The sequence below is a fragment of the Diuraphis noxia genome, unplaced genomic scaffold, assembly GCF_037042655.1.
Source record: "Diuraphis noxia isolate RWA-SAM2 unplaced genomic scaffold, SU_Dnox_SAM2 contig0009, whole genome shotgun sequence".
Classification (NCBI taxonomy): Eukaryota; Metazoa; Arthropoda; class Insecta; order Hemiptera; family Aphididae; genus Diuraphis; species Diuraphis noxia.
In genome coordinates, this window is record NW_028301719.1 from 3,195,124 (window position 1) to 3,222,204 (window position 27,081).

A 27,081-nucleotide genomic window follows, 5' to 3' on the forward strand; every position below is an offset into this window, starting at 1 on the left:
TTGACTTGGGGGGTCAAAAGTAAAAAACGTCCAATAGTTTTTAAAAGCGTCTGTATAAAGACTAAAAAATAACCAAAAAACGGGAATTTTTAGGCTTACTCAGTTTTCGAAAAATCGCTATATTTTATTTCATACTAATTCCAAAACGAATCATTGTAAATACTTGAAATTTTTACAAAATGTTTATATTAGCGTTATTTATTTACGGTTAAATTATCAATTGGATAACTTATTATCACGATGATTACAGGTATTTCATTTTATTCCCTCGTCGTGACATCGTTCAAGTTTAACCTTTTTGAGGCCCCCAAGGTGTTTCACTACCATGAATATTTAACCAATTGTTTATTGCGAATTATAAGAGCTCGTTTTTGATTTTGCAGTTTGAGCCACACGATAAAACATTTGTGTACCTACATAGTGTATAACTTCATAATATTATGTAGGTCGGCGTTTGCCATGAATTTTCAAATTTCTTATAATCCAATATATTCATGTAATGTCTTAATGATGTTATGCATATATATATATATATAATTTAACCTCAAAGATATATAAAAACATAAAATTTTCCCTTTTGACGTGTATTGAGTAGTATGTATTTTTGATAAAAATGAACATAAACTAATTGAATTGTTCACAAAATTACACATTACATTTAAAATCGTAACATGATACAAAGTACAGTTGTTAATAATGTTAATGTTTGAAAATTCATAATCACAATATTAATCAAATCGCAAGCATAATCGTGTTCGATGTTTCATTTCAAATTTGAACATATAGGTTTTTGATTGTGATTTATAAAACTATTAGAATCTGAACAAGTGAGGAATATAAAATTTTCCATAAAAGTAAAAAATCCAAAACGTTTTAAAGTTATTACATAAATATTACGTATAAAGATATTGATAATATAGACATGGATAAGATATACGTCTAATTGTCGTATCCTATCATTTGTTATTACTGTTAGATAAATATTTATTATAGGTACCTACCTACTATTGATATCTATTAACATGGACAAAATCTCTTAGTGTTTACAAACGAAAAATACAATAGTACCTTCAAAACACCTAACTTTGGGTGGGTATATCTTACTAATGGATTATTCTAAAATTAAAATACATAAAAAAAATAATTTAAAAAAAATAATTTTATAGATTTCATACATATGTTGCCATTCAAAAATCAAAAGTTGATAGTGGTTTCACCTACAAAAATAAAGGTAAAAATAAAAGGGGGGTATTAAAAATGTTAAACTGTTATACCAAAATTAATACTTTTTGAAATAATGAGAATATTACGTCAAATAGATCACCCTATAAGTAGTTTTATATTTTATAGGTATATCCCACATAGCAAAATTAAATTTTCAAAATATTGTGGAAATAATATCAATACAAATTTAAATATTTAATTTAAACTCACATAATATTTTAAAGTATTGTCAAAAAATTGTCGAAACATTTTTGGCAGGAGATCAAACGTCATCACAATATTGCAGTTGTATATTATCAAAATATTTTAACTATATATAACTGTGCCAAGTTAAGGGTTAAGATATATTTTCACAAAATATTAGCCATATATTTTCACAACACTGTAACTCAATATTTTTGCAACGTTTGATCATGCAATTTCAAAATACTTGTATCAAATATATCGCAATAGTTATTTAACTATAATGATAATATTAAGTTTATAATAGATAACTTATATTTCTACTAAATATAAGTTAATCCAATAATAGCATATTATAAGCTTGTTGTGTAATATGAATTTTATTTGTTTTTAACATTATGTTGTTTAATTTATGTTTTTAGTATTGTCAGTATTGAACATTTTAAATTCCCATCCATTGAGATATAATTATAAAAATTAATAAAATCATACCTACTTTAAGTGAATTTAATCAAAATCTTTAATATATTCTGATAAATATACAAATTTGAATAAAATTAATGAAAATATATTACCTCTGACCTCATATTATAATGAAATAACAAAAACATAATTGCAATAGGTATAAATAATGTTTTAACAAAATCTTATATGCCAATAACATCGCCGCGATAATTCGATAGTAGCGCTCATTATTATATCTCGCCGCCGACCCTCACACACACACAATCGCCACACCCTTTATATACTTGTGCGGGCGCGAATCGCCACTCGTTTTATATTTTGAGGCGGCGCTAATCGCCACCGTTTTAATAATTATTTCGATATAGTGTGTGTATCGGGTACTATTTTATTATTATTATTATTATCAATATAGGATAGGTAGCAGCTGGCCAGCCGAGCACCGTCATATCTGGGAGTTTTTTTTGTATTATTATTATAATATTTTTGTTACCTACAATTATTTAGTTAGGCCAAAAGGGCCGTATATTATTATATTCTGTCGTGCCACAAGGGCCGTACATTATTTTTATACTTATATTTGTTTGGTCATAAGGACCGCACATACGATTATACTCATTATATTACACTCAGCTCTAATAGCTGGCATATATTATTATTATACTTTGTTGGGCCAGAAGGGCCATAATATTATTATCCATATTTGTATACCTTGATGTTGCTGTGATTTATATATTCTTGTATCATTAAACAATTATTTATCTTGTGTACAATATAGCAACTCATTTTTACCAGCAACCGTGTTATCATCTTATAACCTCTTTTTATTATCTTATTACCTCTTGTCCAATAATTTTAAGCTTACACACCATACACCAACATTAACTTACGCACTTACACACTCACCACACAGCCTTTCGATAGTTTTGCTCGGCGATCCCGTCCACCTCTATCGAATTGCTAATACAGGTCACACATACACAGGTCGGTCGGTGTGTGAGTAAACGCACGAAGCAATTGACGATCGGGCTATTATTGTTCCGTACCCGGCGCGCTCAATGTGTTCAAGTAAATACATACTGCAGTTTAAAATATAAACTTTATAATGTTTTAACAAAATCTTAAATGCTAATAATAAATGTATGCTCAAGTCTTATTATCAATTGAATTATCATCATCGTGATTTGTTAGCAGAGATTTTTTAACCATTTTTTTTCGTTCTTGGTGTTGCTTGGCGTTGGTAATTCTATAAATTAATTAATAAATCTTAATTAACAAATAAACATTGAGAATGACTACCTTGTTCAACTAAAATAATAAACAGAACCAATTGATTACATTAATACAAAGATACAATATTTTTAATTTATAAAATAATTTAATGAACTCCACTCCAAAATGGCCGATCGTTCTAATAAACTTATCGCTCAACTTCACTTTTTACTTATAATGCACCCTAGTACAGATTGTATAGAATTCATTATAATTTTTAATAAACGTTATTAGGGTGTCGGTAGCGATATTTTCAACTTTCTAAAATTCTATAACATTTTTTTGTAATAGAACATTTTCTGGTCGGAACAATGTCCGAATTTTAATTTTACTTTAAAAAGTGCTAATTATAATAAGTTTCTAATACATACGTGACCAATCTACCGAATCATAATCTGAAGAATCGTCTGAAATTGTATTATTAGGTATAGTATTAATGTATTTCACTTTCAAAACTTTTAAAAATACAATTTTACATTACATTAATACGATCTATAATATCTTATGGAAAACTCATTATTTTAAAAATATGTTATCGTTTTTTATATAGTTTCTAGTCGTTTAGAATCAATATATTTTATCGTTATTTTATATTGACAACGTTAATTGATATGTAGATTTTATTAAGTTTCAACATTTCCAAAAAAAATTAAAGAGGTTAAAACTTTTCTATATTATAAGTGTCTTACGTTAAATGGATCAACCTGTATAACGATAATGGATTTTATAATTGTATTACTTGCACAAGAATAAAAGATGTTTATAAAATACACACATGAATAACATTAAACAAATAATAAATATGGCGTTCACCGACATTTGAAGAAAAATATTATTCTGTAGCTTAATAAATAAAAGTCAATGTATTGTGAACAATATTTAATCTGCGCTGGTGGTGGAAAGAGGAGTATTGGATTGCTTATAAAATACATTTAGAAATATTGTTAATTTCATATATTGTTCAATGTTCATAATATAAATACCTACTTTGTTTTATTAAATCAATATGATTTTTATCAAGAATTTTATAACATTAACAATTTTAGTTAGTGCATTTTGGGTCATGATAGATTCTGCATCTTTAAGCGATGAAGATTTGAAAAGTATATATTTATTTATTGATATTGAATGATTATAATGTATCTGCATTATAATATTTTATTGTTACGATATGGATCTACAGTGATTTCTTTATATTTTGTTTAATTTATTTAACGTTTTAAATTAATTTCATTTATGTAATTACTGCTTTCGAGAAAAATGAAATATAAATATTTATTAGATTTTAATTCTATACGACATTATGATTTAATGTCAGTAATAATTATTTTTATGTTATATAAGTATATAAAGATTTTTTAATACGTGTATATTTTTTGATATTAGAGGAAACATTAAATCTTCTGTAGATAATATGTTTTATAATTTAATGTGTGAAAAATGTTTTACCTATCGCAATATTTGTGGTAATCAATACTTTGATGATAACTAAAAAATGTATTGTTTTATTTTTAGAGAAATGTAATGGTAATATTTTAAATTAATAAATATTAATTATTAATAAACAAATAGCAACTTACAATATTCAGATATTAAATTGAGTAGGTATTTTTAAATTATGGTTGAAATTAATAACCACTATCCCAATTACGTATTTCACGAAAACAATAAATTCCGAACTTATGTTTGATTCATGATGATTCACGTTGATATATTTTATTATTAAATTCTGATAGTTAGATATCGGGAAAATATATTTATAAAGTGTATACATAACGTTAAAAATATTATCTAACGACTTAAAATATGTTGCAAATAATAAAAAAAACAATGTTTATTACAATAATGTAGGTAACAATATGCATACGAAATAATTATACAAATATATTAATCTTTTTTTAAATTTATTTTTTATTTGTCATAGGTAAAATGAATCTAGTATTTTTTTTTATTTTTTTTTAATGTGAAATGGTTTTTCATAATAAATACGGGACTTGAAGGTTGAATAAATTCACAAAACCCGAAAATAATTGAAATACCTATATCTTATTCATTAATTTATAATTTTCCAACGTTTAAGAAACTTATGTTAGTTTCTTACAAAATCTTTACAATATACTAGTCATTTTATGTATGGGAAATTGTGAGACTGTGTGAGTACTAGTTTAATAGACCTATACCTGGTTGAATAAAGATAAAGTATCACTAACTATTTAGAAAAAAAATTAGTGGCACCATTAAATTAATCAAATATTTCTGTCACTTAAGTAAAGTTTTATTTAATTTTAAAATGTTATAGAAGTGATAACTGCGGCTACTAATTATGAAGGTAAGTTAGTTATTAATAATAATAATATTTATTGATTTCCAACAACATTATACAGTTTAACATTTTAAATTTGATTGGGAATGTCTAAATTTAATTAAATCTGCATACCTATAACTAATATTGTTTAAAAATTTTTTATTTCAATTCAATAGATTTTGAGATACAGCGAATTCAAAACACGATATAGGAGAAGCATTTCGTTTTTGTTTCCATTTGTCCTCATTAATTTTTGGTCAATCATACAAATCCTTTGTATACATACAAATAAACTTTGAATCAGAGTAATCTATATGGCTTAGGCTATATTTGGTATGGATTGAGCGTGATTGCTTAGTATTTCTGATAGTGATTCTGGAAGGTTGTGGCTTGTTTGGATATTGTGGTATATTCGGCATTAGGTGAGGATGTGGTTGATGGTAATTTGGACACCGCATGTTGGCACATCGGAGGTTCTTCCTTGGCCATCAGGAAGCAATGAGAAATTTGAGCAGTGTGGCCGATTATGAGTTTAGTTATTATATGACCTCAAATTTTCTACGGATTTTGATAGGGAATTTCAAATTGTCGGTATTACGTTTAATACGATTTAATTTTGTGTAATAAGATATCCACTTCTGGTGCAACCTAATTTGACATTTATTTTTTATAAACATTCGTATGTTATTAAATGAAATGATTTATATGTATGATACTATGATGATGATAATAAGGAGGTAATTTCAGTTTTTACTGCAAGATCGACGGTTCGTCGAGTTCGTCTCTTTTATGTCGTTAGTATTATATGTATCGTTAGTATATGTGTGGCCCTACCCTTACATTTCTCAGTATATTATTTACTTTGAGTTATCCATTTGACGTAAGACATTCAGTATTTTCAGTATTTTTTAAGTTTTCATTTTTTTTTTATGGTTTCAATTTGTTTAGTTTTTTATTCTATAAACGAGCATTTTGAGTTTTAATTTCATATTCCAAAGCTGTTTTGTATCGAAACAATTTTAAAAAAAGTTTTGCTTTAGAATATGAAATTAAAAGTGGAGGTATGTTGTAATTTGTCATTCTAACATGTAAGAACTTTAAAGAATTAGTAACGATAAAATATATTGATTCTAAACGACTATAGAAACTATATAAAAAACGACACAGATTTTTAAAATAATGAGTTTTCCATAAGATATTATAGATCGTATTAATGTAATGTAAAATTTTATTTTTAAAAGCTTTGAAAGTGAAATACATTAATACTATACCTAATAATACAATTTCAGACAATTCTTCAGATTATGATTCGGCAGATTGGTCACGTATGTATTAGTAACTTATTATAATTAGCACTTTTTAAAGTAAAATTAAAATTCGGACATTGTTCCGACCAGAAAATGTTCTATTACAAAAAAATGTTATAGAATTTTAGAAAGTTGAAAATATCGCTACCGACACTCTAATAACGTTTATTAAAAATTATAATGAATTCTATACAATCTGTACTAGGGTGCACAATAACTAAAAAGTTTAGCTTAACAATGAGAAACTTTAAGGCACTTCACATTAGAAAAGTCTGGCCTTGAGTGATTTACTTTAGTTATTCTTCGTATATTGAGTAGGTCATTTGCAGTTGAGGCATTTTGATGGGTTTGCTGGAAGAGTGTTGGAGTAAAGTTGAGCTACAAATTTATTAGAACGATCGGCCTTTTTGGAGTGGAGTTAATTAAATTATTTTATAAATTAAAAAAATTGGATCTTTGTATTAATGTAATCAATTGGTTCTGTTTATTATTTTAGTTAAGAAAGGTAGGCATTTTTAATGAATATTTGTTAATTTATAGAATACTAATTTATAACTGTATGTTATAAGTAAATTTAGAACGTAGATTTTTCCATCAAATGCGTGCGTGTGCGAACCTCTAGATGTTTCGCGAAATATCATACTGTTATAAGTTATAATTTAATATTTGAGTAATAGTGGTAGGCGGTAGCGCGCTAGACACTTGCACAAATGTTTATTTACTAATTCATACAACAGCAGTATAGGTCCGCGACTTCACATACGTGAAGTTGGCACCAAAACTTTGTGCTACAAACATCTAACCTCGGTAAATATTTTGCAAATCGTTTGCTAAAATTGAAAATTTTAAAATTTGCGTACTCACTCAATCCACGCAAAAACGTTTTAAATTCTGAGCAGAGCTATGAATGTATTGATTTTACAATGATGTGTTTTTATTTTATATTATTGTGTCTCTGTACACGATAAGTCGTCGAAATAATGCTTTGATTTTCAACTTCAGTAGTTTTTTCGGTCGGAAAGTGAATATAGTTGGTGCATTAGGGAGGGAGTTCAACATTTTAAATTCCCAGTAATTTTCAAAAGCACCGGGAAAAAAAATTTAAGAAAAAACGTGAATTTTTCAAAAAATCAGTTATTGATATTTGAATTTTTCACTGAATGTTTATACTGGGAATTTCTATAATACCTACTTGATAAAATTTTCAATATATTTCAAATCTTTTTAAGTTATTTATAGATATTTGAAATATTCAATCTTTTTAGTTCACTTTTATATAAATGACAGTAAAATGTTATTCGTTTGGTTAGAAAGCTTCAATATTCAATATAATGAACCTAATACATTGTAACAATGTTACTTAAAAAATATTAAAAATAGTTAAATTTTTTTTGATAAGGGTTTAAAGTTAGAATTTTTATAAAAAACGTAAAAAATTTAACGAAAATTTAAAAAATTTTTAAACTTAAAAATTTATCTTTTTAAATCTAATATTTTAAAATTCAATACAATATTCATCATGAGTTTTTCTAATTTTATCAAATAAAAAATGTCTACCTGAAATTAAAATTAAATTTTTATGAGAATTTGTATTACAACATTGGATATTCACTGAATTTCTTTTGTACCGATATTCTTATTTTGTTGTTATTCAAAAACGAATAATTGTAGACACTTGAAATTTACACCGTATTTTTTTTTTTATTAATTCCGAAACATGATAAAAGATTTAATTAATTCATAATAGACATTTGAAATTTTCCGTGTTATTAGTTTTTTATTATATAAATGTCGATAAAATTTTATTCATTGGGTCAAAAAACTTAAAATTTAATAGGTACAAGGTTTCCTATAAGTTGATATAGTAGCAGTTGGAAATTATTAAAAATACATAGTCACGTTATTATTTTTATAAACATTTAAAGTTCTTCAAATGAAAATTAACAAATTCTTTAGTTGTCAAAAATTTATATAACGTTTAAACTGTATAGCTAAAGATTGAAAATTTAAAACAATGTTCCGCGTAAGAATTTAATTCTGTAACGAAAAAATCTAAAAACTATACGTCATATACAGTTTTTTTTTATAGTTATTTTAAGTTCAAATTTAAATTAAATTACATATTAAATAACCAAGAATAAGAATTTTAGTTGTATTGATGTAATTTAAAAGTATTACTCGTGGGTAGTTGAAATGTCTGATATATCTTTATAAAGGTTATCGTGAAAACATTGAATGTATTGGATATTGTATTATAAGAAATTTGAAAATTCAAAGCATAAGCTCACTTATATAATATTATGAAGTTATACCTTTATGTACACAAATGTTTTATCATGTGGCTCAAACTACAAAATCAAAAACAAGCACTTACAAATTGTAATGAACAATTGGTTAAATGTTCACCGGTGTGAATCACTTTGGGGGGCCTCCAAAAGGTTAAAGTTGAATGATGTTACAATGTTACATGAAGGGAAGAATATGAAATACTTGTCATCGTCATAATATTGGGTTCACTAATTGATAATAACACCTAAAATTGTATTATTACCCAAATACTTCAAGAAAGATTAACATATAAGATTGCATTTATTAACCAAACAATATACGTTTTACATTATTTCGAATGGAAATGTTGTAAAACGTTTTTGTTTATCGTTAATTATTGGAAATATTAAGTTTTGAATTTTGTAATTTTATGGAAGTTTTATCTATTTATTTTGTTTATGAGTGTTTGAAGTTCGGATTTTAAAAACATTCATCGAAATCATGAAAATTAATTGGAGTTTAAAAATCATAAAAATGTCTATCTTCGATTTGAACATTTAGTACATGAGCTTCACTAAGTTTTCAAAATAACAAAAATATGCAAATCATTTGATTGTTGAAACAGTATAGAATGTTTGAATTATTAGATAGAGCGTTGATGTGTAAAAACTCGCTCCGTGTTCTTTCACGTTTTAAGTTGACTGTTTTTTAAATTTAAAAATCCTACATATTATGTAAAAAAGTGCGTGTGTGATGAGATGTTGAGTCTGATCGCTTAAAGTATTTTCCGTTAAAGACCGTTTTCTACATCTCAACAGACTAATTAAGATAATAATACTATATTATATCTTATTGTTATATTTCGGTCTGCACAGCGCACAAACGCGATAATAGTTATCCGGCACGTGTCAAGGACTCAAGGTCAGATCGAACACTCCGTGTCATTAATTTAATACCCGTAATAATACGGAACAGCGTTATCTTCAATTTGAAACCATTACATACTATCATTAGTCTGGGTCATAGAGTAATAAGAATATAGAGATGGCAATTGTATATCAGCTCATATGCTGTATTGATACTACTTTCACCACCATGTGTGTCTATTAACAAATACATTTAAAGCTAGATAGCGCTGCGTTCTACCTATTTATTATTTTAGACAAAAATAGTCTAGTGTATGGTCTACTAGTCAGTGATACCAAATAACTAAATATTCAATAATATTTATTATATTATATCATGCTATTACCTATTATAATATATTACCCGTACAGCGTACAGTAAACAATTATATTAAGTAGTTACTTAAGTATTATACTATATTATTTAAGCATACACTATAGACTATAATAGTACATTATTACTGTTAAAATGTCAAGCTGTGCTATTTGTGGTAGAAGCAGAAATAAAATAAAAACCAAAGAGGAGCATATTACTTTTCATAGGTAAGTGCTATATAGTATATGTATACATTTATATAGTATATAAGATAACTACTATTAGTAACTTAGTAAGATATTATATAATATTAAAATATGTACAATACAACACAACATACCTTTCATTTATTTAAATCGGATTTATACTTATGAAATAAGAATCTTATTTGTATCATTAACCCATAGAGTTATAAGAATATTAAAATAAGTAGGTTATTTTTATTCTTATTACCTAATGATTGATATTGAAATTGTTATCTATAATTATTAATTTTACTGTTATATACTTAAACATTAGTGTGCTTATGGTTTTATAGTGTGTATTGGAATGGTTATAGTAATTATAAAATTTAAGTATGGTAGGTGTTTGGTGGTTGGGTACTACTTCCTTACAGGTCTGTATCCTCTTATCCTCTACATAATTTTAGTACCCCCAGTGTTTGGCCTCTACTTGAGCCTTTGCATATTATCAATGAGTAGTATACAGTTTTCAATGAAGACGAAAGATTGAACTCATTTGATTCACATATTAAGAACCCAAGTTTTTTTAAAGTTTTAGTGCTTACAACATATAGTAAATATAATTAATAGTGGAGCAGTGCATTAAAAATAATATGAAATTACATTTTTTTTACATTAAACTGTAGCCCAAAAAATGTCCAATATGTCTATTAAAGCACGAAAGACGAGACAAAATTGATAAAATTATTCTGAAGTCGGATAGTTATTATACTATTTTCTATTACATTATGCAAGTTTTCTAAGTTTCACTGTTAGTTGTTCCAAATTAATTTATTGTATTAATTTATTAAAGTTTAAAATAATATAATATAGAATTATTCCATAATTATTTATATCTGTAATGGTCACACTGCATCGTGTCTGTTTGAGCCTCATAATAATTTCACATTGCCACCTCTATATTCTTATTACTCTGTGGTCCGAGTCGCATATTTGCTGCAAATTGTTTTGCCTATTCAAGTCATTCAAGGCAGTATTTTTAGTTTAATTGTCCAACAATTTACCTATCTTGCCTTGTCTTGAACCCGACAACTAAATCCAATATTTCTTCTAAAAGTAGCCCATTAGGAAGTGGTCCTGTTCTTCGTAATGCCTCAGATGGTAGTACATCTACTTCGATGTCTAAGCGGACCAACAATACTTACTCTAATGATGACTTAATGAAAGCTATTCTTGAAATACAAAATTCTCAATCGGTACAATTTCAAGAACTCCGTGGATGTTTGACCTCTTTAAAAAATGAAATCTCTGAGCATGGGAGCACGAGAACATGGCACTTCGCGAGGAATCATCTGCACTTTCTGCTCGAGTGGCTCAGTTGGAATCAAAACCGGCCGTCACTTCAGATTCTGAAGTGTCGTCAAAGTTACTTCACGAAATTTCTGAGAGAAATTCTTCCGAATATAACGTAATTATATATGTTCTTCCTGAGTCGGATTCACCTTCAATTAATCAAAGAATCTCCGATGATTGTGCTGAGCTATCTAGTGCTTTGTCACCCATTCAAACTGATTTACCTATTGATTTCAAATTAGTTCGCCTTGGTAATAATAAGGCCAAGAAACCTAGATCGATAAAAATAATTTGTAAGTCAAAAGAAAATGCAGCTCAACTCATATCCGAATTCAGGCAGGCAGTTAGAAGCGGAAGTAGTATTCGCGATGGTCTTCGAATAATCCGTGACAAGACTTCGTCGGAACGGGAGCTACTCCGTACTGCTCATATAGAACTCGAGAATAGAAATAAATCAGGCGAATCAAATTTTGTAATATCTTACGTTAAAGGTGTCCCTGCGATTACAAAGTAACACTCAAAAAACGGAGTCACTGGTCGGGACTGAGGCCAGTGAATAATCAATCATGCCTTAATGAATTGCTTAATTCTAATTTGCATGTTTCTTTTAATCCAACTTGTAATAAATGTACTAATGCTAACATATTGTTTGATAATTTTTTAATAGAATTTACTGATTTTATTAAAAAACATACTAATTCCAAGATTACTGTTAATAATATTAAGTCGCATATTTATTCAAATAATAATAAAAATAATTTATCTTATAATTTGCAATGCAACTTACCTAATATTAGTCTGAGTTCTAAGTTTAATCTTAAAATTATGTATCAGAATGTTCGTGGGCTTCGGACTAAGTTACATGATGTAGTATCTAATTTTCCTATACTTAATTATGACATATTTATACTAACTGAGACTTGGCTCTCTTCGGATATTGTGAATGCAAAATTAGGTTTTACTGGATTTACAATATTTAGAGCTGATAGAAATGCATATACCAGTACATGCACTAGAAGTGGTGGGGTCTTGATAGCGGTGAGACAGACATTATGTCCCTCATTATTATGTTGTGCTGTATAGTCAGTCGAACAGCTATTTATTAAATTATCTATATCTAAGAAACATTTATTACTAGTAGGAGGAGTATATATACCACCGTCAGCCCCAATCGAGTTATACACGGCACATGCTGAAACTGTTGATGAATTGTGGCAGTCTTCTGGGTTTAATATGGGAATTATGTGTGGTGACTTCAATTTACCAAATGTTAATCGGCATAATAGTGTTTCGGGATTGTCATTATTGGGTACCGTTAATGACAATGTCAAGGCAATAGGTGATGTATATCGTATCTTAGATTTTTCTCAAAATAATTCCATTAGAAACCAGGCTGGTTTACTCCTAGACCTTGTTTACACATCTGAATTAGACATAGTTGTTGATACATCACCAGACTCATTAGTTATGCCAGATAAGTATCATCCACCATTAAACATTACATGTTCCATGCCCGATGTGCCACCTCAATTGGATGATCAACGCTCATTCCGTAATTTTAATTGTGCCGATTATAACTCGATTACTAATGGAAAAGTGAGTTTAACAATCTTGGAATTGAAGCTGCAGCTAGTCGTCTACAAACAATTTTAATAACGTTAATTGAGCAATATGTACCAGTTCATACATTTCGCCGCTCAACTTTCCCCAAATGGGTAACACTTAAATTGAAAAATGTAATCATTGATAAAAAAAATTGCACACAAAAAACTGAAACAGTTCGGCACAGTGCACTATCGTCATAGATTTTCGTTTTTTACGTGCTCAAGTTAAACTTGAGTCAAGGTTGGCAATATGAGTCCTATCTAAGTAAGATAAATACTTCTCTCCAGAATGACCCACATAAATTTTGGTCGTTTACCAATAATCGCCGAAATACATCAGGTATCCCAAATGTGATGCATTATGGTGATATTATTGCATCAGACGTAGATATTGCAAATCTATTTGCACTTCTTTTCAATTCCGTATATAAATCACCGTTACCCCCTCCCCCCACATTGGAATGCTGAAAGTATTGGCATTAAACCATTTACATTTCTGCCTTCTAGACTTACTATTGAACTTGATGAGGTAGAAGAAAATTTATTATCCCTGAGAACAACTAAGAGTCGTGGGCCTGATGGTATATCAGCTCAATTTTTATTTAGTATTAGGGCACAGTTAAAATATCCTCTATTGTACTTATTTAACCTCTCATTAGCCGAAGGTATATTTCCATCAATATGGAAAACGAGCCAGGTAACACCTATTTATAAATCAGGAAACCCAGGGTCAGTATCTAATTATTATCGTCCAATTTCTAGTTTACCTCTAATTGGTAAACTTTTCGAAAAGATTGTTAATAAAATATGTATTGAACGTAGATTTAAACTAGTTTTATCAACAAATCAACATGGGTTTTATGACGGTCGTTCCACAACAACTAGTGCCTTACAATTCTTTGCGTTTATCAGGGATAGCTTCAAAAATATAAGTCAAGTTGATGTGATATTCACTGATATCTCTAAAGCTTTCGACTCCATAAACCATATTGTGTTAATTGATATTCTGGATAGATTGGGGGGGGGGGGGGGTGAACCTCTGCTATTCTGGTTCAAATCCTATATAACCGGTCGACGACAGTTTGTATCCTTATTTAGCCGAAAATCCGCGGAATATTTAATCACTTGCAGAGTCCCACAAAGTGGGCATTTGTCTCCACTTTTATTTAATATTCTAATAAATACTTTATGCGAATCTGTTGACAGCACGATTTAAGATATACAGGTTTCCCATCGGCATATGATAAGGTGAGAACCAAATTGAGTTCTTTGTGGTGCTGGAAATTACAGTAAGCGCTCCATGTGAAAGAAAAGTTAACTACCGTATCGCTGCCGGTTGCCACATTGCCTGCTGAATTTTAAATTTTCTATTTTCAGTTTCGTGTAATAAATAATAATTACAAAAGAATTATTCTTTTTACTAATTTAATTTTACAATTTTATATTATTTCCCAAACATTTAAGATTTTATTGAAGTCTGCGTTCAAGCTGTACAAGTATAACAGTAATAATAAATAATAAATTATAATGTAAGCTATATAGATTTTATTATTTTATTATAATTATCAAGCTATATAAAACAACCAATATATTTATTTATGAACTAATTAATTTATACACTTTTTACATTTATGTCCTAGCTACTTATTACCTTCTTAATCATGATTTAACTAATTTTGACAATTTTTTTTAGTTCGGCACTGTTTTTTATTTGCTTGATTTATACAAAATAACAAAGTTTTGTTTGCGATTGCGACTAAGTAGTAGTAGTAAGTACTTAAAGTATATTTATATGTATGTATCTTAGATCGTGGAATAGAATCTATATTATCTATAATTCCAATATTCCATACCTATTACCCTACCAATATGGTCATATGGCATATACCATAAATTCAAATTATTAAATATTTAGTGTGATAAACTGATAATTAGTTCGAGTCGTTCAAGATTTAAATTGTGATAGTAGGGAGCGCTAGCGTCGTTTTCCACAGCTGTGAGTCTCATCTTCCAACCTGTATATCTTAAATCGTGGTTGACAGTAAAATGCTATTATTTACGGATGATATAAAATTATTTAATTGCGTTCAATCTGAGATTGATGCTATTTCGTTACAAGTATCGTTGAATAAGTTAGTCCATTGGTGTAATACAGCTGGGTTAGAGCTGGCAATTCATAAATGTAAAGTTATGTATTTTTCGAGACGTCACTCAATTATTCAATATGATTACTCTATTGATAACGTGATATTACAGCGAATAAACCAAGTTGAAGATTTAGGTTTTATTTTTACTCCAACGTTATCGTTTGCACCTCATATTGGCTGGATAGTAGGCAAAGCATTGCGATCATTAGGGTTTATAAGGCGACATGCAGGGTCGGTCATGTCTGCAAGATGTTTGTTAATATTATATACTACTCTAGTGAGATCAATTGTAGAGTATGGATCTGTGGTATGGTCTCCAAGACCAAATGTAATATTATTCGAATTAAACGTGTTCAGAATCGTTTCTTAAGCATGGTTTCTCGATCTATGGGCATTAATCATAAACCCCATGACTATAACCCTATCTTAATAGCACTCAATTTATCCACCCTAAGCGAAAGAAGAAATATGAGTGATATTAAACTTTTAAATGGTTTAGTCTCTGGTGTAATTGACTCGCCAGACTTGTTATCTAGAATAGGTTTTCGCATTCCAGGTACAACCCGTTCTCGTGACCCCTACTACCTTGCTTCAGTATCAAAAAATTATTTGGATGATAATCCTTTAAGGAGAGCTATGTCTTTAGTTAATAGTCAAACTAGTTAAACATTTTTTTCTAATTTAGGTTTTGTTCCGTTAAATTTAATTTTTAGGAGCCTACTATGTACTACTATATAATTATAATTTATTGATATTCAATGTGTTATGTTTGGAAATGTATATAAAAATGAATATGTTATAATTTATATTCATTAATAAGTAATATATTGTAAAAGTTGTATGGCGTTTAAAAAAAAAAAATAAATAAAAAAATAAGAATTTGTGAATTTAAAACAACGTTTCTAGTAAAAAGTGTAAAGAAAAAATCGAAAAAAAACTAGGTATACCTTAACATAATTTTTTATTTGATGTTGTTACTATGCTTAGTTTTAACCAATTTTGATGTATCTAATTGAAAAACACTATTCGTGGGAACTTAACCGTTTTGAAAAAATCGATTTAGGGTTTTGATGGGGACTCTAAAAAAAATTACCATACTTTACTTATTGATATATAAAGTTTTCACTGAATGTTTATACTAGCATTTTCTATGTTTGATAAAATTTTCAAAATATTTCAATGTGACTTTAGACATTGTTATTTGTAGTGTACAAAAACTTCAAAATTTAATGTAAGGTCCCTTATATTGTTAAAATGATAACCATCATTTAGTTAGTTAGTTAAAAAATATTAAAATACATAATCACATTTTTAGATTCTGAACGGAGTGATGAATGTATTGATTTTACAATGATGTTTTTCTAGATTCCGAACGAAGAAATGAATGCATTGATATTACAATGATGTGTGTCTTTTTTTGTGTGTCTGTGGACAGCATAACTATAGTCAAAATAATGCTTCAATTTCAAACATTGGGAGTGGTTTCTGATGTAAAAGTGAATATCCTTGATGCATTATAAAGGTCAAAAGTAAACATTTTCCAACAGTTTTCAAAAAAATTGCGAAAACAAAAAGAATGACAGAAAAACGGGAATTTTTATTGCAAAATCAGTTTTCGACCAAATCGAATTTTTTATATGGTTATAATTCAAAAACTAATTACTATAAATACTTGAAATTTTCACCAAATGTTTATGTTAGTGATAATATATACAATTTAATTTTCAAAAAATTTTGACTTTTTTTGAGTTATTTATAGACAAATGAAATTTTAGATTTTTATGAGAATTTTTTTGAAGTGTCGGTAAAAAAATTTTGGATGACCATAAATTTTAAAAGGTTCCTTATGAGTTTTTCTTATTGTAGCTAAAAAAAATTAAAAATTGTTAGTCACAATTTTTGTTTATAAGCGTTTATAGTTCAAATTTTTACGAAATCTGTCGTAAATGCGAAAATTTGCAAGTAATTTTTAAGTTGAAAATTCATAAAATCTTTTGTGACTATAACTAAAGATTAAAAATACAACACTAAGTTTTTCGTAAGTTTCCCTTCAAGTATCTATAGAGAAAACTCGAAGCATCATTATAGGAAAAATTTTATGTGCGTTTGAATTTTAAATTTTTACGAAATAGCGTAACAATAACGATTTATCCTGAAACAAATATTTGTTATTTTTCAAAAAGTATAAGTCGTAGATACTTGAAAAATTTACCAGTCATTTAGATTGGCATTATCTTTAAATGATTTAATTTTCAAAATACTTTGACTTTTTTGAGATATTTATAGACACCTGAAATTTTCAATTTTTCTGAAAAATTTTTTTTAAGTGTCGATAAAATTTTTTTGGCTCTATCAAAATACTTGAAAATTTAGTACAAAGTTTATCATAAGTTATTCTTATAGTGGTTAAAAAATTATAAGAATACATATGTACAATTTTTTTAATGAGCATCTGAAGTTCAAATATTGACAAAAATTCGTCAAAACCATGAATATTTGCAAATTATTTTGTAGTTCAAAATTCATAAAATTGTTTGTATTTATATCTAAGGTTAAAAAATTCAATACTAAGTTTTCCATAAGTTTTTCTTCAAATAGCTATAAAGGAAATTTGAAGCGTCATTATAGGAGAAACATTTTGAGCATTTGATTTTTAAATTTTTATGAAATTGCGTAACGATAACGATTTATTCTCAAACTAGAACAAATCTAAAGTTTGAAAATTCTAAACAAGATTCTTCATAACTTTTTCATCTTTTATTAAATAAAACATTGCTACCGGAAAACCAAATTAAATTTTTATGATCATTTGAATTACAACATTGGATGTTCACTCGATTTCTCTTTGTAGGATGTGGTTGATTAACAAGAAAAGAAAAGAATCAAACTGAATGGTCTAACGTATTTTTATATAATTAAGAAAAAACACTATTCGGTTATAACATTAAGTAATGCTGTCACTTATTGGTACAGTACGTGGCGCAAACTATATAGCTCACACGCACTATATGAATACTACTACTATACTAGTTGACAAATAGAGAAGGCTGAAGCCGACTATAAGTGTTTGCGCCCAAACAAAATATTTCCGATAATTATTATTTAATGGATAACGGTGCGATCAGCCGGCAGTGTTATACTCATTATCGCATGTTTGTATTATAATTATTATCGTTCGTAATTAACGGTTCTTGCGTGAGTCAAAACTGTTGATTGTGAATTTTATTATTGTTTCGTACTTCATTTATATAATTTCTCGTTTTATTCATTATGTGTTTCGTTTATCATCCGCACTTCTTTTGCTGACACTCGAGCTGCACGGTGTTCCAGCCAGTGTCAAAGCTGATAATTATTATTACATAAGTCATAACCCCGTTCGGCGGAAACGTAATTTCATATAATATTTTTCATTCAGTCTTGTTGTTTTTGTGTTAATTTCTCGTTGTCTATTCATGTTTGCTGTGCTGTGATTTGCTTCTGTAAGTATCGTTCTTATTCACAACATTGTGCACTTCTAATATTATTTTACCCATTCAGGGTGTACATAGGCGTACTTATAGAACCACGTGATTTGTTTGTTGTGGTGAATTGCATGTACAGTGAGTTGTCCGTCCGAGCTGGTGGCTCGTTAGTCGTACGTTCTCGGGATTGTCACATACTATAGTATTATATTGTATTTTTTATTGTTAAAGTTTGTGCATCCCGAGACGGTAGCGTTCTGGTTTGAAGCCGCTAACGAACACCAGCTTTACCAGGTAACAGGCTGACGAGCCTTAAATTATTATCATATTATTATAAATATATATTTGCGCCAATAGGCCACACATAATTATTATTATAAATATTATTATTATACATATTATTTCAAGCCAGCATGCTACACACATTTATACATATTTACTATTTTGTGCAATACACACATATTATATTAATTTACAACTGAACAATAAAAATGAATTAAAATAAATATCATAACAGGCCAAAGAAACAGTCTCATTATTATTGATTCTATATTACTTTTTATTAATAGTTTAAATAATTTTGAATAACGCATTCAAGCGTAGATTCGTACCGTATCCGCATTGGAGAGGACGTTGGTTGCGCGGACAATAAGTATAAGGTACGAGGAAAACCCAACGATATACCGATAGTATAGCCTACAGTCGTACACCTTATCTTAACTTATATATATATATATATTACTACAACTCGACTGTCCTGACCAAGAAGTGGTCTCCTCCTCTCTCACAAAATGAAAAATAATTATACTTTTTATATGAATATAAAAAAAATGGTAATTAATAACATACAAAATAGTTAAATAAAATAGTTAAATAAAATAATAAGTGGTAATAGTACAGGTATTACTTGTCTTATAATAATAATAATAATAATAATACAGAATCAAAAAAAAATAAATAACACATTTGTAATTAGATTTTGATCCAGGGTTTCATATTCCTAGCTTCATATACAGAGTTAAATGGAATTTGGGTTACCTGGAAACCTGGAATGTCTTGAATAACATACTTATCATTGGGGAGGACGGTTTTGATTTCATACGGCCCTTTAAATTTTGGAATATGTTTTTTGTAACCTCCAGGTGTTGTATCTATATTTTTAATAATTTGTGAGATTTCGGTCTTTTTAGGGACTTACTTTCCACCCATGTGCTCAGGGGAACACTGATCACATGACCTATAAACCGCACCGCGTGTTGGCTCAAGAGTCAGGTCGATGGAATTTATAGGTTTTGTACACGCAGTGGTTAATGAAAACCAAAGATTTATTATAAAGGGGAAAAAATATTTTAAGTAACAAAATTAGAATTTTAAAGGTAATTATAAGATTTATTTTACACGGGGCACCAAATTTGCATAGCAAAATATACAAAAAAAAAAATAATATCAAAAGGCACATGGCAATTACATTTTAAATATAATATAAAATTTTGCACGTGGCAAGGTGCATCAAACAGGGAAAATAAATTAATAATATAAATTTGGCACATGACAGTTACATTTAAAATATAATATAAAATTTCGCACGTGGAAAGGTGCATTAAAAGGGTAAATAAATTAATAATATAAAATTTTACACTTGGCCGAATTGTAGGAAAGTAATAGAGAAAAATACAAGAAATAATGCTACGGCTCCGACAAGCGGTTACCGCGCATGGAATGATAATCATACGTCGGTATGACACAGGAAAAAACCCACGATTCCGCATGACGGTTACCGGGGCACCTCTTAGGAAAAAGACGGAGCATTAGTAAAAAAAAATAAGTTATAGTGATACATAATCAAAATGAAAAAACAAGGAGAAGTTGGGGGGAAATAATACTTGACGACTGCTGGTGGCTTGAGATGTTGGTAACCGGTGGCTGCGATGAGCTGGCCTCGTCGGCCGTCGATACCTTATACTCGTGATCGACACGGCCCATCTGCACCGGTTACGTTGAAGACGGTTGTGGATGCTAGCCGCCGGGCCTTCCACGGCCCCAGATAGTAGACTTAGGCCATCATGGCGTCGGTGAACATTTAAAAAAAAACAGGAACGTCGGGAACACCAAATGATAACCGCGTGACTTTTTGACGTCGACGGACGGCTCGGCAGTCGGCGGACGTGCTTAAAAGTCAGTGGTCATGAAAAGAGTGTCGAGACGTCGGCAGACGGCTCGACTTGCCGGTGACCGTTGTCGAAATGTTGATAGAATGGGTCGTGTGCAGTGTCGCTTTTTGCGGGGATTTACAATATTATCGGGCTTCATTCAATGTATTAGAATTTGTTTTCTTAAATTGTAATGATACTTAATGTAGTTAAATTTTTATAATATTTCTGTATAGTGTAGCTCTCTATATTAACAATTACAAAAAAAAAACGAGTACTTTATAAATGTTTACATGTTAAAACTTTTAATCATAAAAAAAAATACATTTTGAAATAATTTAAGATGATTCTTCACTTTGCTCTTCATCACAACACCCAATACAAATATATTTTAAATGATCTGGACACACCCATTTGTAACAACGTTCACATGATTTTAGATAGCTTTAATTTCAACATCATCAGTTTCCCTAGCATCTCGAGCACGTTCATAATTTTCCTTCACAAAAGATATTTTTATATTTGTACTTTTGACGATAATATTTATTACAACTTCATCAAAAAAAAGAAAAAAACATTCTAAATGAGTTTTCATATTTTTTGCGGTCGATTTTGGACCAGGTATATGAACAATTATATTATGAGAACGTGTTCGATGGGTACTAGTAGGTGCTTGCTTATTCCATCTAGTTTTATCCTTCCCAAAAAAATATTTATTTTGTAATATTGGACCAACATCATCACTACTTTACTCACTTTCAATTTCATAGTCACTATTTTCCGTATCCCTGTTTTCATTATTAATTTCTACCTGATCCTCCAACTCATCTTCACTGTCAATGTCATTTCCATCAATAAGTTCATCTTCATCTTCTTCTAGCCATTGTTCAATATCGATTGTGTTGCTCATTTTTTTTATTATTATTTTATAATTAATACGTAAATAAAAACTTTGAATCGTTGGAATACACTAGGTCCATTGCAAATACCAAAAGGCATACACAAGTATGAAAACTGACCTAAAGGAGTAGTAAACGAAGTATATTTCTGACTATGATCTGCTACTCGAACATGGTGAAATCCATCCTTCAAATCAATAAAAGTATAATATTTTTTCCCTCTTAATGAATCTAAATGATTATCGATTAAAGGTAGTGGGTAGCGATCCTTAACCATACGTTTATTAAGTTCTCGGTAATCTACACACAACCGAAGTTCACCATTTTTCTTTTTAACCAAAACAATAGGACTGCTATATTCTGAATTACTAGGTTCAATAATTTTTCTACTTAACAAATCATCCAATATTATTAGCAATTTATCTTTCTCAAAGAAAGACAAGCTTCTCGGGTTAAAATGAAATAATTTGTTATCTTTGAGTTCAATCCTAAGTTCAGGTGGATCACATATAATAAGTCCAGACGGAAGAGGACTATTATTTAAATAGTAATTAGTTACGATATTTTTAATTTCAGTCTTAACATGGGTAGATAAAGTTTCCTCAATATTTAGGTTTACCTCATTACTCTTACAATCTTGACTAATTTCTATACTAAGAATCTCATCAAAAGGTACGATATCTGAACGCTTAAAATCAATTTCAAAAGAACCACTATTTATAGTTAAAACTACTCTAGGGTGTGATAAGAAGTTTCTACCTAGTATTAAATCACATTTAATGGTGCTATCTGGTACAATATTGATATTTATACTAATAGGGTGTTCATCATCTGGTGGTAAAACATCTACGAACATTTGATCCAAAACAACTAGTTCGGAACCATTTATACCTACCAAGCCAGATGATGCTATTGGAGGAACTTGTGGTGGTGACCATGAAGGAACTATATTTCGTCTTATCAAACTCACAGGACTACCAATATCAACAATTGCTAATACATCAACTACCTTATCACTAGGAAACTTGATGGCTAACTTAATAGAATAGGCAGAATTTACATTTTTTAAAGGTGACTGGAGTACTAAAGCTTCTTTGTTGTTTGTAACTGCTGAAGAGCATCCTCGAAGCTGATGTGATGTGGAGCCACACTTAAAACAAGAACCTGGTTCACGATTAGGTTTGGGACATGACACAGCATAATTACCATATGATGAACAATTGAAGCATCTTACAGTTGATGTGGCTAGATTGATTGAAGGTGACGGCTTACTGGTTGAAGTTGTTGAAACAGGAGTTTTGGTCAATTGAGACCTTTGAGATGACTGGCGTACAGGAGGATTCGATGGAGGCTGATTATCAGTCTTAAAATGAACATATCAAGCACTGTTCATCGTAGTGAAAGATAGAATGTCGGCCAGCAAGGAATCTTCATCTGAATAGTCACGAGCAAGCAAATAATAACACAAATCTCGGCAATGAAGGCCTTTGTAGCGTCCCAGCATACAGGAGGACAAACGACTGGTGTTGAGGTAGATGGATTGGGTGTAATAAGTATAACAACTTAATTTGTGATTAATTTATTAGATATTTATTTGATTATTATGTAAATAAAACACTTTTACTGCACAAAATGATTTGGTTGCAAAATATTCTAAGTCCGAATAATTAAATTGGACTGGTGTCTGGCGTGAAGGTGCTTGTTCTGACTCTGGTGGCTCACGTCTGAATTTGGTCTAATCAGGGCTCTCCTATATAGTCCAGATAGTCCTACTCTCTGCATTTCCTCTCCTATCGATAAGATACGTATGTGTCCATGGCCGAGTCGTGCAAAAGCGTACGCGTGTATTATTTTAATATCGCAGCTTCCCACGCCCATGCGACCGGTCGGCCACATCCTGGTTATTCGCGATACGTAATCTCCATAACCCGACGACATTCATCATATCTCTAGTTACGCCTGTCAATACTACGATTTCATATTTAATATTTCGTATATCTAATTACTATAGTAATATTTTGGAAAGGCTAGAAGTTTGGCCTTCGATATAACTATTGAGGTCCTACACAATAGAATTGGTTGGCGAAATCATACGCCCCAGGGTCACTTGTACATATCTACGTGTATATGCGTGTTTAGATGTCTCAGCGGGACGTCAGTACATAGCACCTTCAATGATTTGCTGCTTCGTTTCAGCAAACGATAGTTTTACCTCACGACACAGACGTGATTTGTCGTGGAAGTATTCGGCTGAAGATTCATTTTCGTTTTGAATACGTGAAAATAATAATTTCATACAATCTACTAATGATGTGGAAGAATTTGCAAACGTGGACACAAACTGTTTTTCAAAATCAGACCACGTACTAAAGTGTCGTCCACACAGCCAGTTACTTGCGGCAGCAACCAATTTTGTTCGGACGATTTCTAACTTGAATGCTTCAGGCCAATGATGAAGTCGAGCCACCGACTGTACTGACTGAAGCCAATCTCTGGCTTGAGCCCTAGACTCAGTGCCCGAAAAATTCTTAATAGTGTTGTGGAAGTCCGGCATTACATAGAATCATATATATTTCAACAATGTTTAAGTTATTTATAGACCTTTGAAATTTTCCATTTTAAAAATTTTTTTTTAGTTTTTAATGTCGATAAAATGTAATTCATTGGGTTAAAAAACTTGAAAATTTAATAAGTACAATGTTCCTAATATAAGTTGATATAATAGCAGTTGAAAAATATTAAAAATACCGGTGTTGTACGATTGAGAACGTTTTACCTTTTTAGCAACACGATTGAGAACGATTGTCGGCAGATCAAAGAAACAATATTTTGTACCTTAAAATCAAACGATTGAGAACGATTTTTCTAGCGACGTTGTCATTTATCTTAACTTTTAGTAATAATTTTTAGAGCTGGGATTTTGATCCAAGGGCATATTTTTTTTGGTGTTTTGAAATGTTGCTGATTAGAACTGATTTTTTTTTTAATTTCTTGACCAAATTCACCTTAAATTTGTTTATAAAATGAACAAAAATTTTTGAGATTAACAAAAGACCGCCGTTTTCTTTTGATTTTTGATTTTTTTTAAATTTTTAATCTTAAACTGACAAATAAAAATATAAATATGCATTAAATGAATATAAATTTTTTAAATTTTGATCTTCAAAAACATCCCTTAAGCTGACAAATAAGTGATAAATGTATTGATTTTACAATGATGTGTGTGTGTATTTTTTTTATTTATCAAATTTAATTCCACGTAAGTTTATTCTGTAACCAAAAACTCAAAGAAATATAGTAATTTATATCTAATTAATATATTGTATATTTTATATTTTTAATTAATGTGGCAACGTTGCATAAAAGTTATCAGGTAAAAACGTTCACAATTGTCTTATTAAAAAAGGTACAGCCGATAAGGACCGTTCTCAATCGTGTTCTACCCAAAAATACATCGGCACGTTTATTTTTTATTTAACCGGACCGGTGGACCACGTGACAGTGTCACCGCATTGTTGACAAAAATATAGCTAACATAAATTTAATGTCTGTAATTCCAGTATTTTTGTTTTTAGATAATAGTATAATGCAGGGGGACATTTTGCTAAAAGCTAAAAAACTTCTTTGTGTCAAAAATTTGGAAATTTACCATTAAATGACGTGAATTCCCTAGATTAAAACGTATGATTTTTAGCTTTAGGTCAGTATAATATAGATTAAAATTATTAGGTAAAATTAGTAAGGGATATAATAGGTAAATAAGACGTGGGTACCTGAATACGTTTTTAAGTTTGAAATTTGATACACCTGTAGATGCAGTTAACAGAGTTAAATCATTTGTGGTGAGTGGTGACGGGGCGGCTATGAAGGGGTTACAACGTGTTGTCTCGTTTTTTTTTTTACTATGAAAATATAATATCTTTGCCGACCTTTAGTCACATAGATATCTCGCTGTGTATGTGGTGTAGTATATATTTTTAATTAAGATAAGACGGTCGCAACCCGATGTCTATAACCGTTCGATGGACTAGTGACTAGTCTATAACAAAACAATATGCACTTTCGCATTACTGATTATGTGAGCGTCTCGCTCGCAAGATACTTCAGACTAACTTTGTTCACAGTTATTTATTTATTTAATTGATTTATTATGTATAATTATTAATTGAATTGCAATAATATATTTCATTTGAAGAAATCGTAAGAAAATTTACAGATGCGAAATCTCAAAAAAAGTTTTTAAAGATTGACCAGAGATTTGTTATAAAATCATAGAAGACGTTATGTTATTATTCTATATTTTATAATCGTTGACTAACAAATATAAAGTAATATTTTGTGAATTGTTACAATACCTGCTACAAAATACAAATATACCAATAACAATATATTATAGCCTGCTAATATTGTGATTTATGGCGGTATTCCGGTACTGACAGATAAAAACTGACAACTGAGACTTATCATGTAGTAACTGATAGACTTGGTAGTTATTTCATTATATTCAAAGTAATGATGATATTGTAACGTCAACACAGCAACTAAGGCAAAATTTAGTTTTGCACAAAGTAACTTTTTTTATTTCAATTCTGTTCTTTCAATGTTGATTCAAAATGAATACGTTATTTTTCGATTTAACGACATTTTTACGATTATTTTTTCAATAATGCATAATAAATTGTCAACACTATACTATATACATATATAGTTAAAATATTTATAATATATAATATATCGGTACATTTATATTTAATACCACTATATATATTTTTTGGAAACAGTGGTAGCGTCAGAGTGAAATTGGCACCACCAAGATAAAAAATATTTTTAAATGGATTGAGTGAGTATGCAAATTTTAAAAATTGTTTAGCAAATGATTTGCAAAATATTTGCAGAGGATATTATATTTTTTTTTCTGTTTTTCCCGGTGCATTTGAAAAATACTGGAAATTTCAAAATTTGACCTCTCTAATGCACCAACCAGATTTAATTTCAACCGGAAAAGCTACTGAAGTTGAAAATCAAAACACTATTTCGACAACT

The 27,081-nt window shown here is 29.5% G+C and overlaps 1 protein-coding gene and 1 pseudogene across 2 annotated transcripts in view; both read left to right on the forward strand.

Annotated features, from left to right (window-relative positions):
* Positions 1-4,003: 4,003 nt before the first annotated feature.
* Positions 4,004-27,081, forward strand: part of LOC149054277 (uncharacterized) — a 32,832-nt gene continuing 9,754 nt past the window's right edge. For both annotated transcript variants that reach the window (XM_089230592.1, XM_089230591.1), the window contains exons 1-4: positions 4,004-4,244; positions 4,657-4,668; positions 5,441-5,470; positions 6,736-6,771. In XM_089230592.1, the coding sequence (XP_089086718.1) occupies positions 4,148-4,244; positions 4,657-4,668; positions 5,441-5,470; positions 6,736-6,771 (175 nt within the window). In that variant the 5' untranslated portion in view covers positions 4,004-4,147. The remainder of the gene's footprint in view (positions 4,245-4,656; positions 4,669-5,440; positions 5,471-6,735; positions 6,772-27,081) is intronic.
* On the forward strand, positions 15,572-16,194 carry LOC149054278 (uncharacterized; annotated as a pseudogene).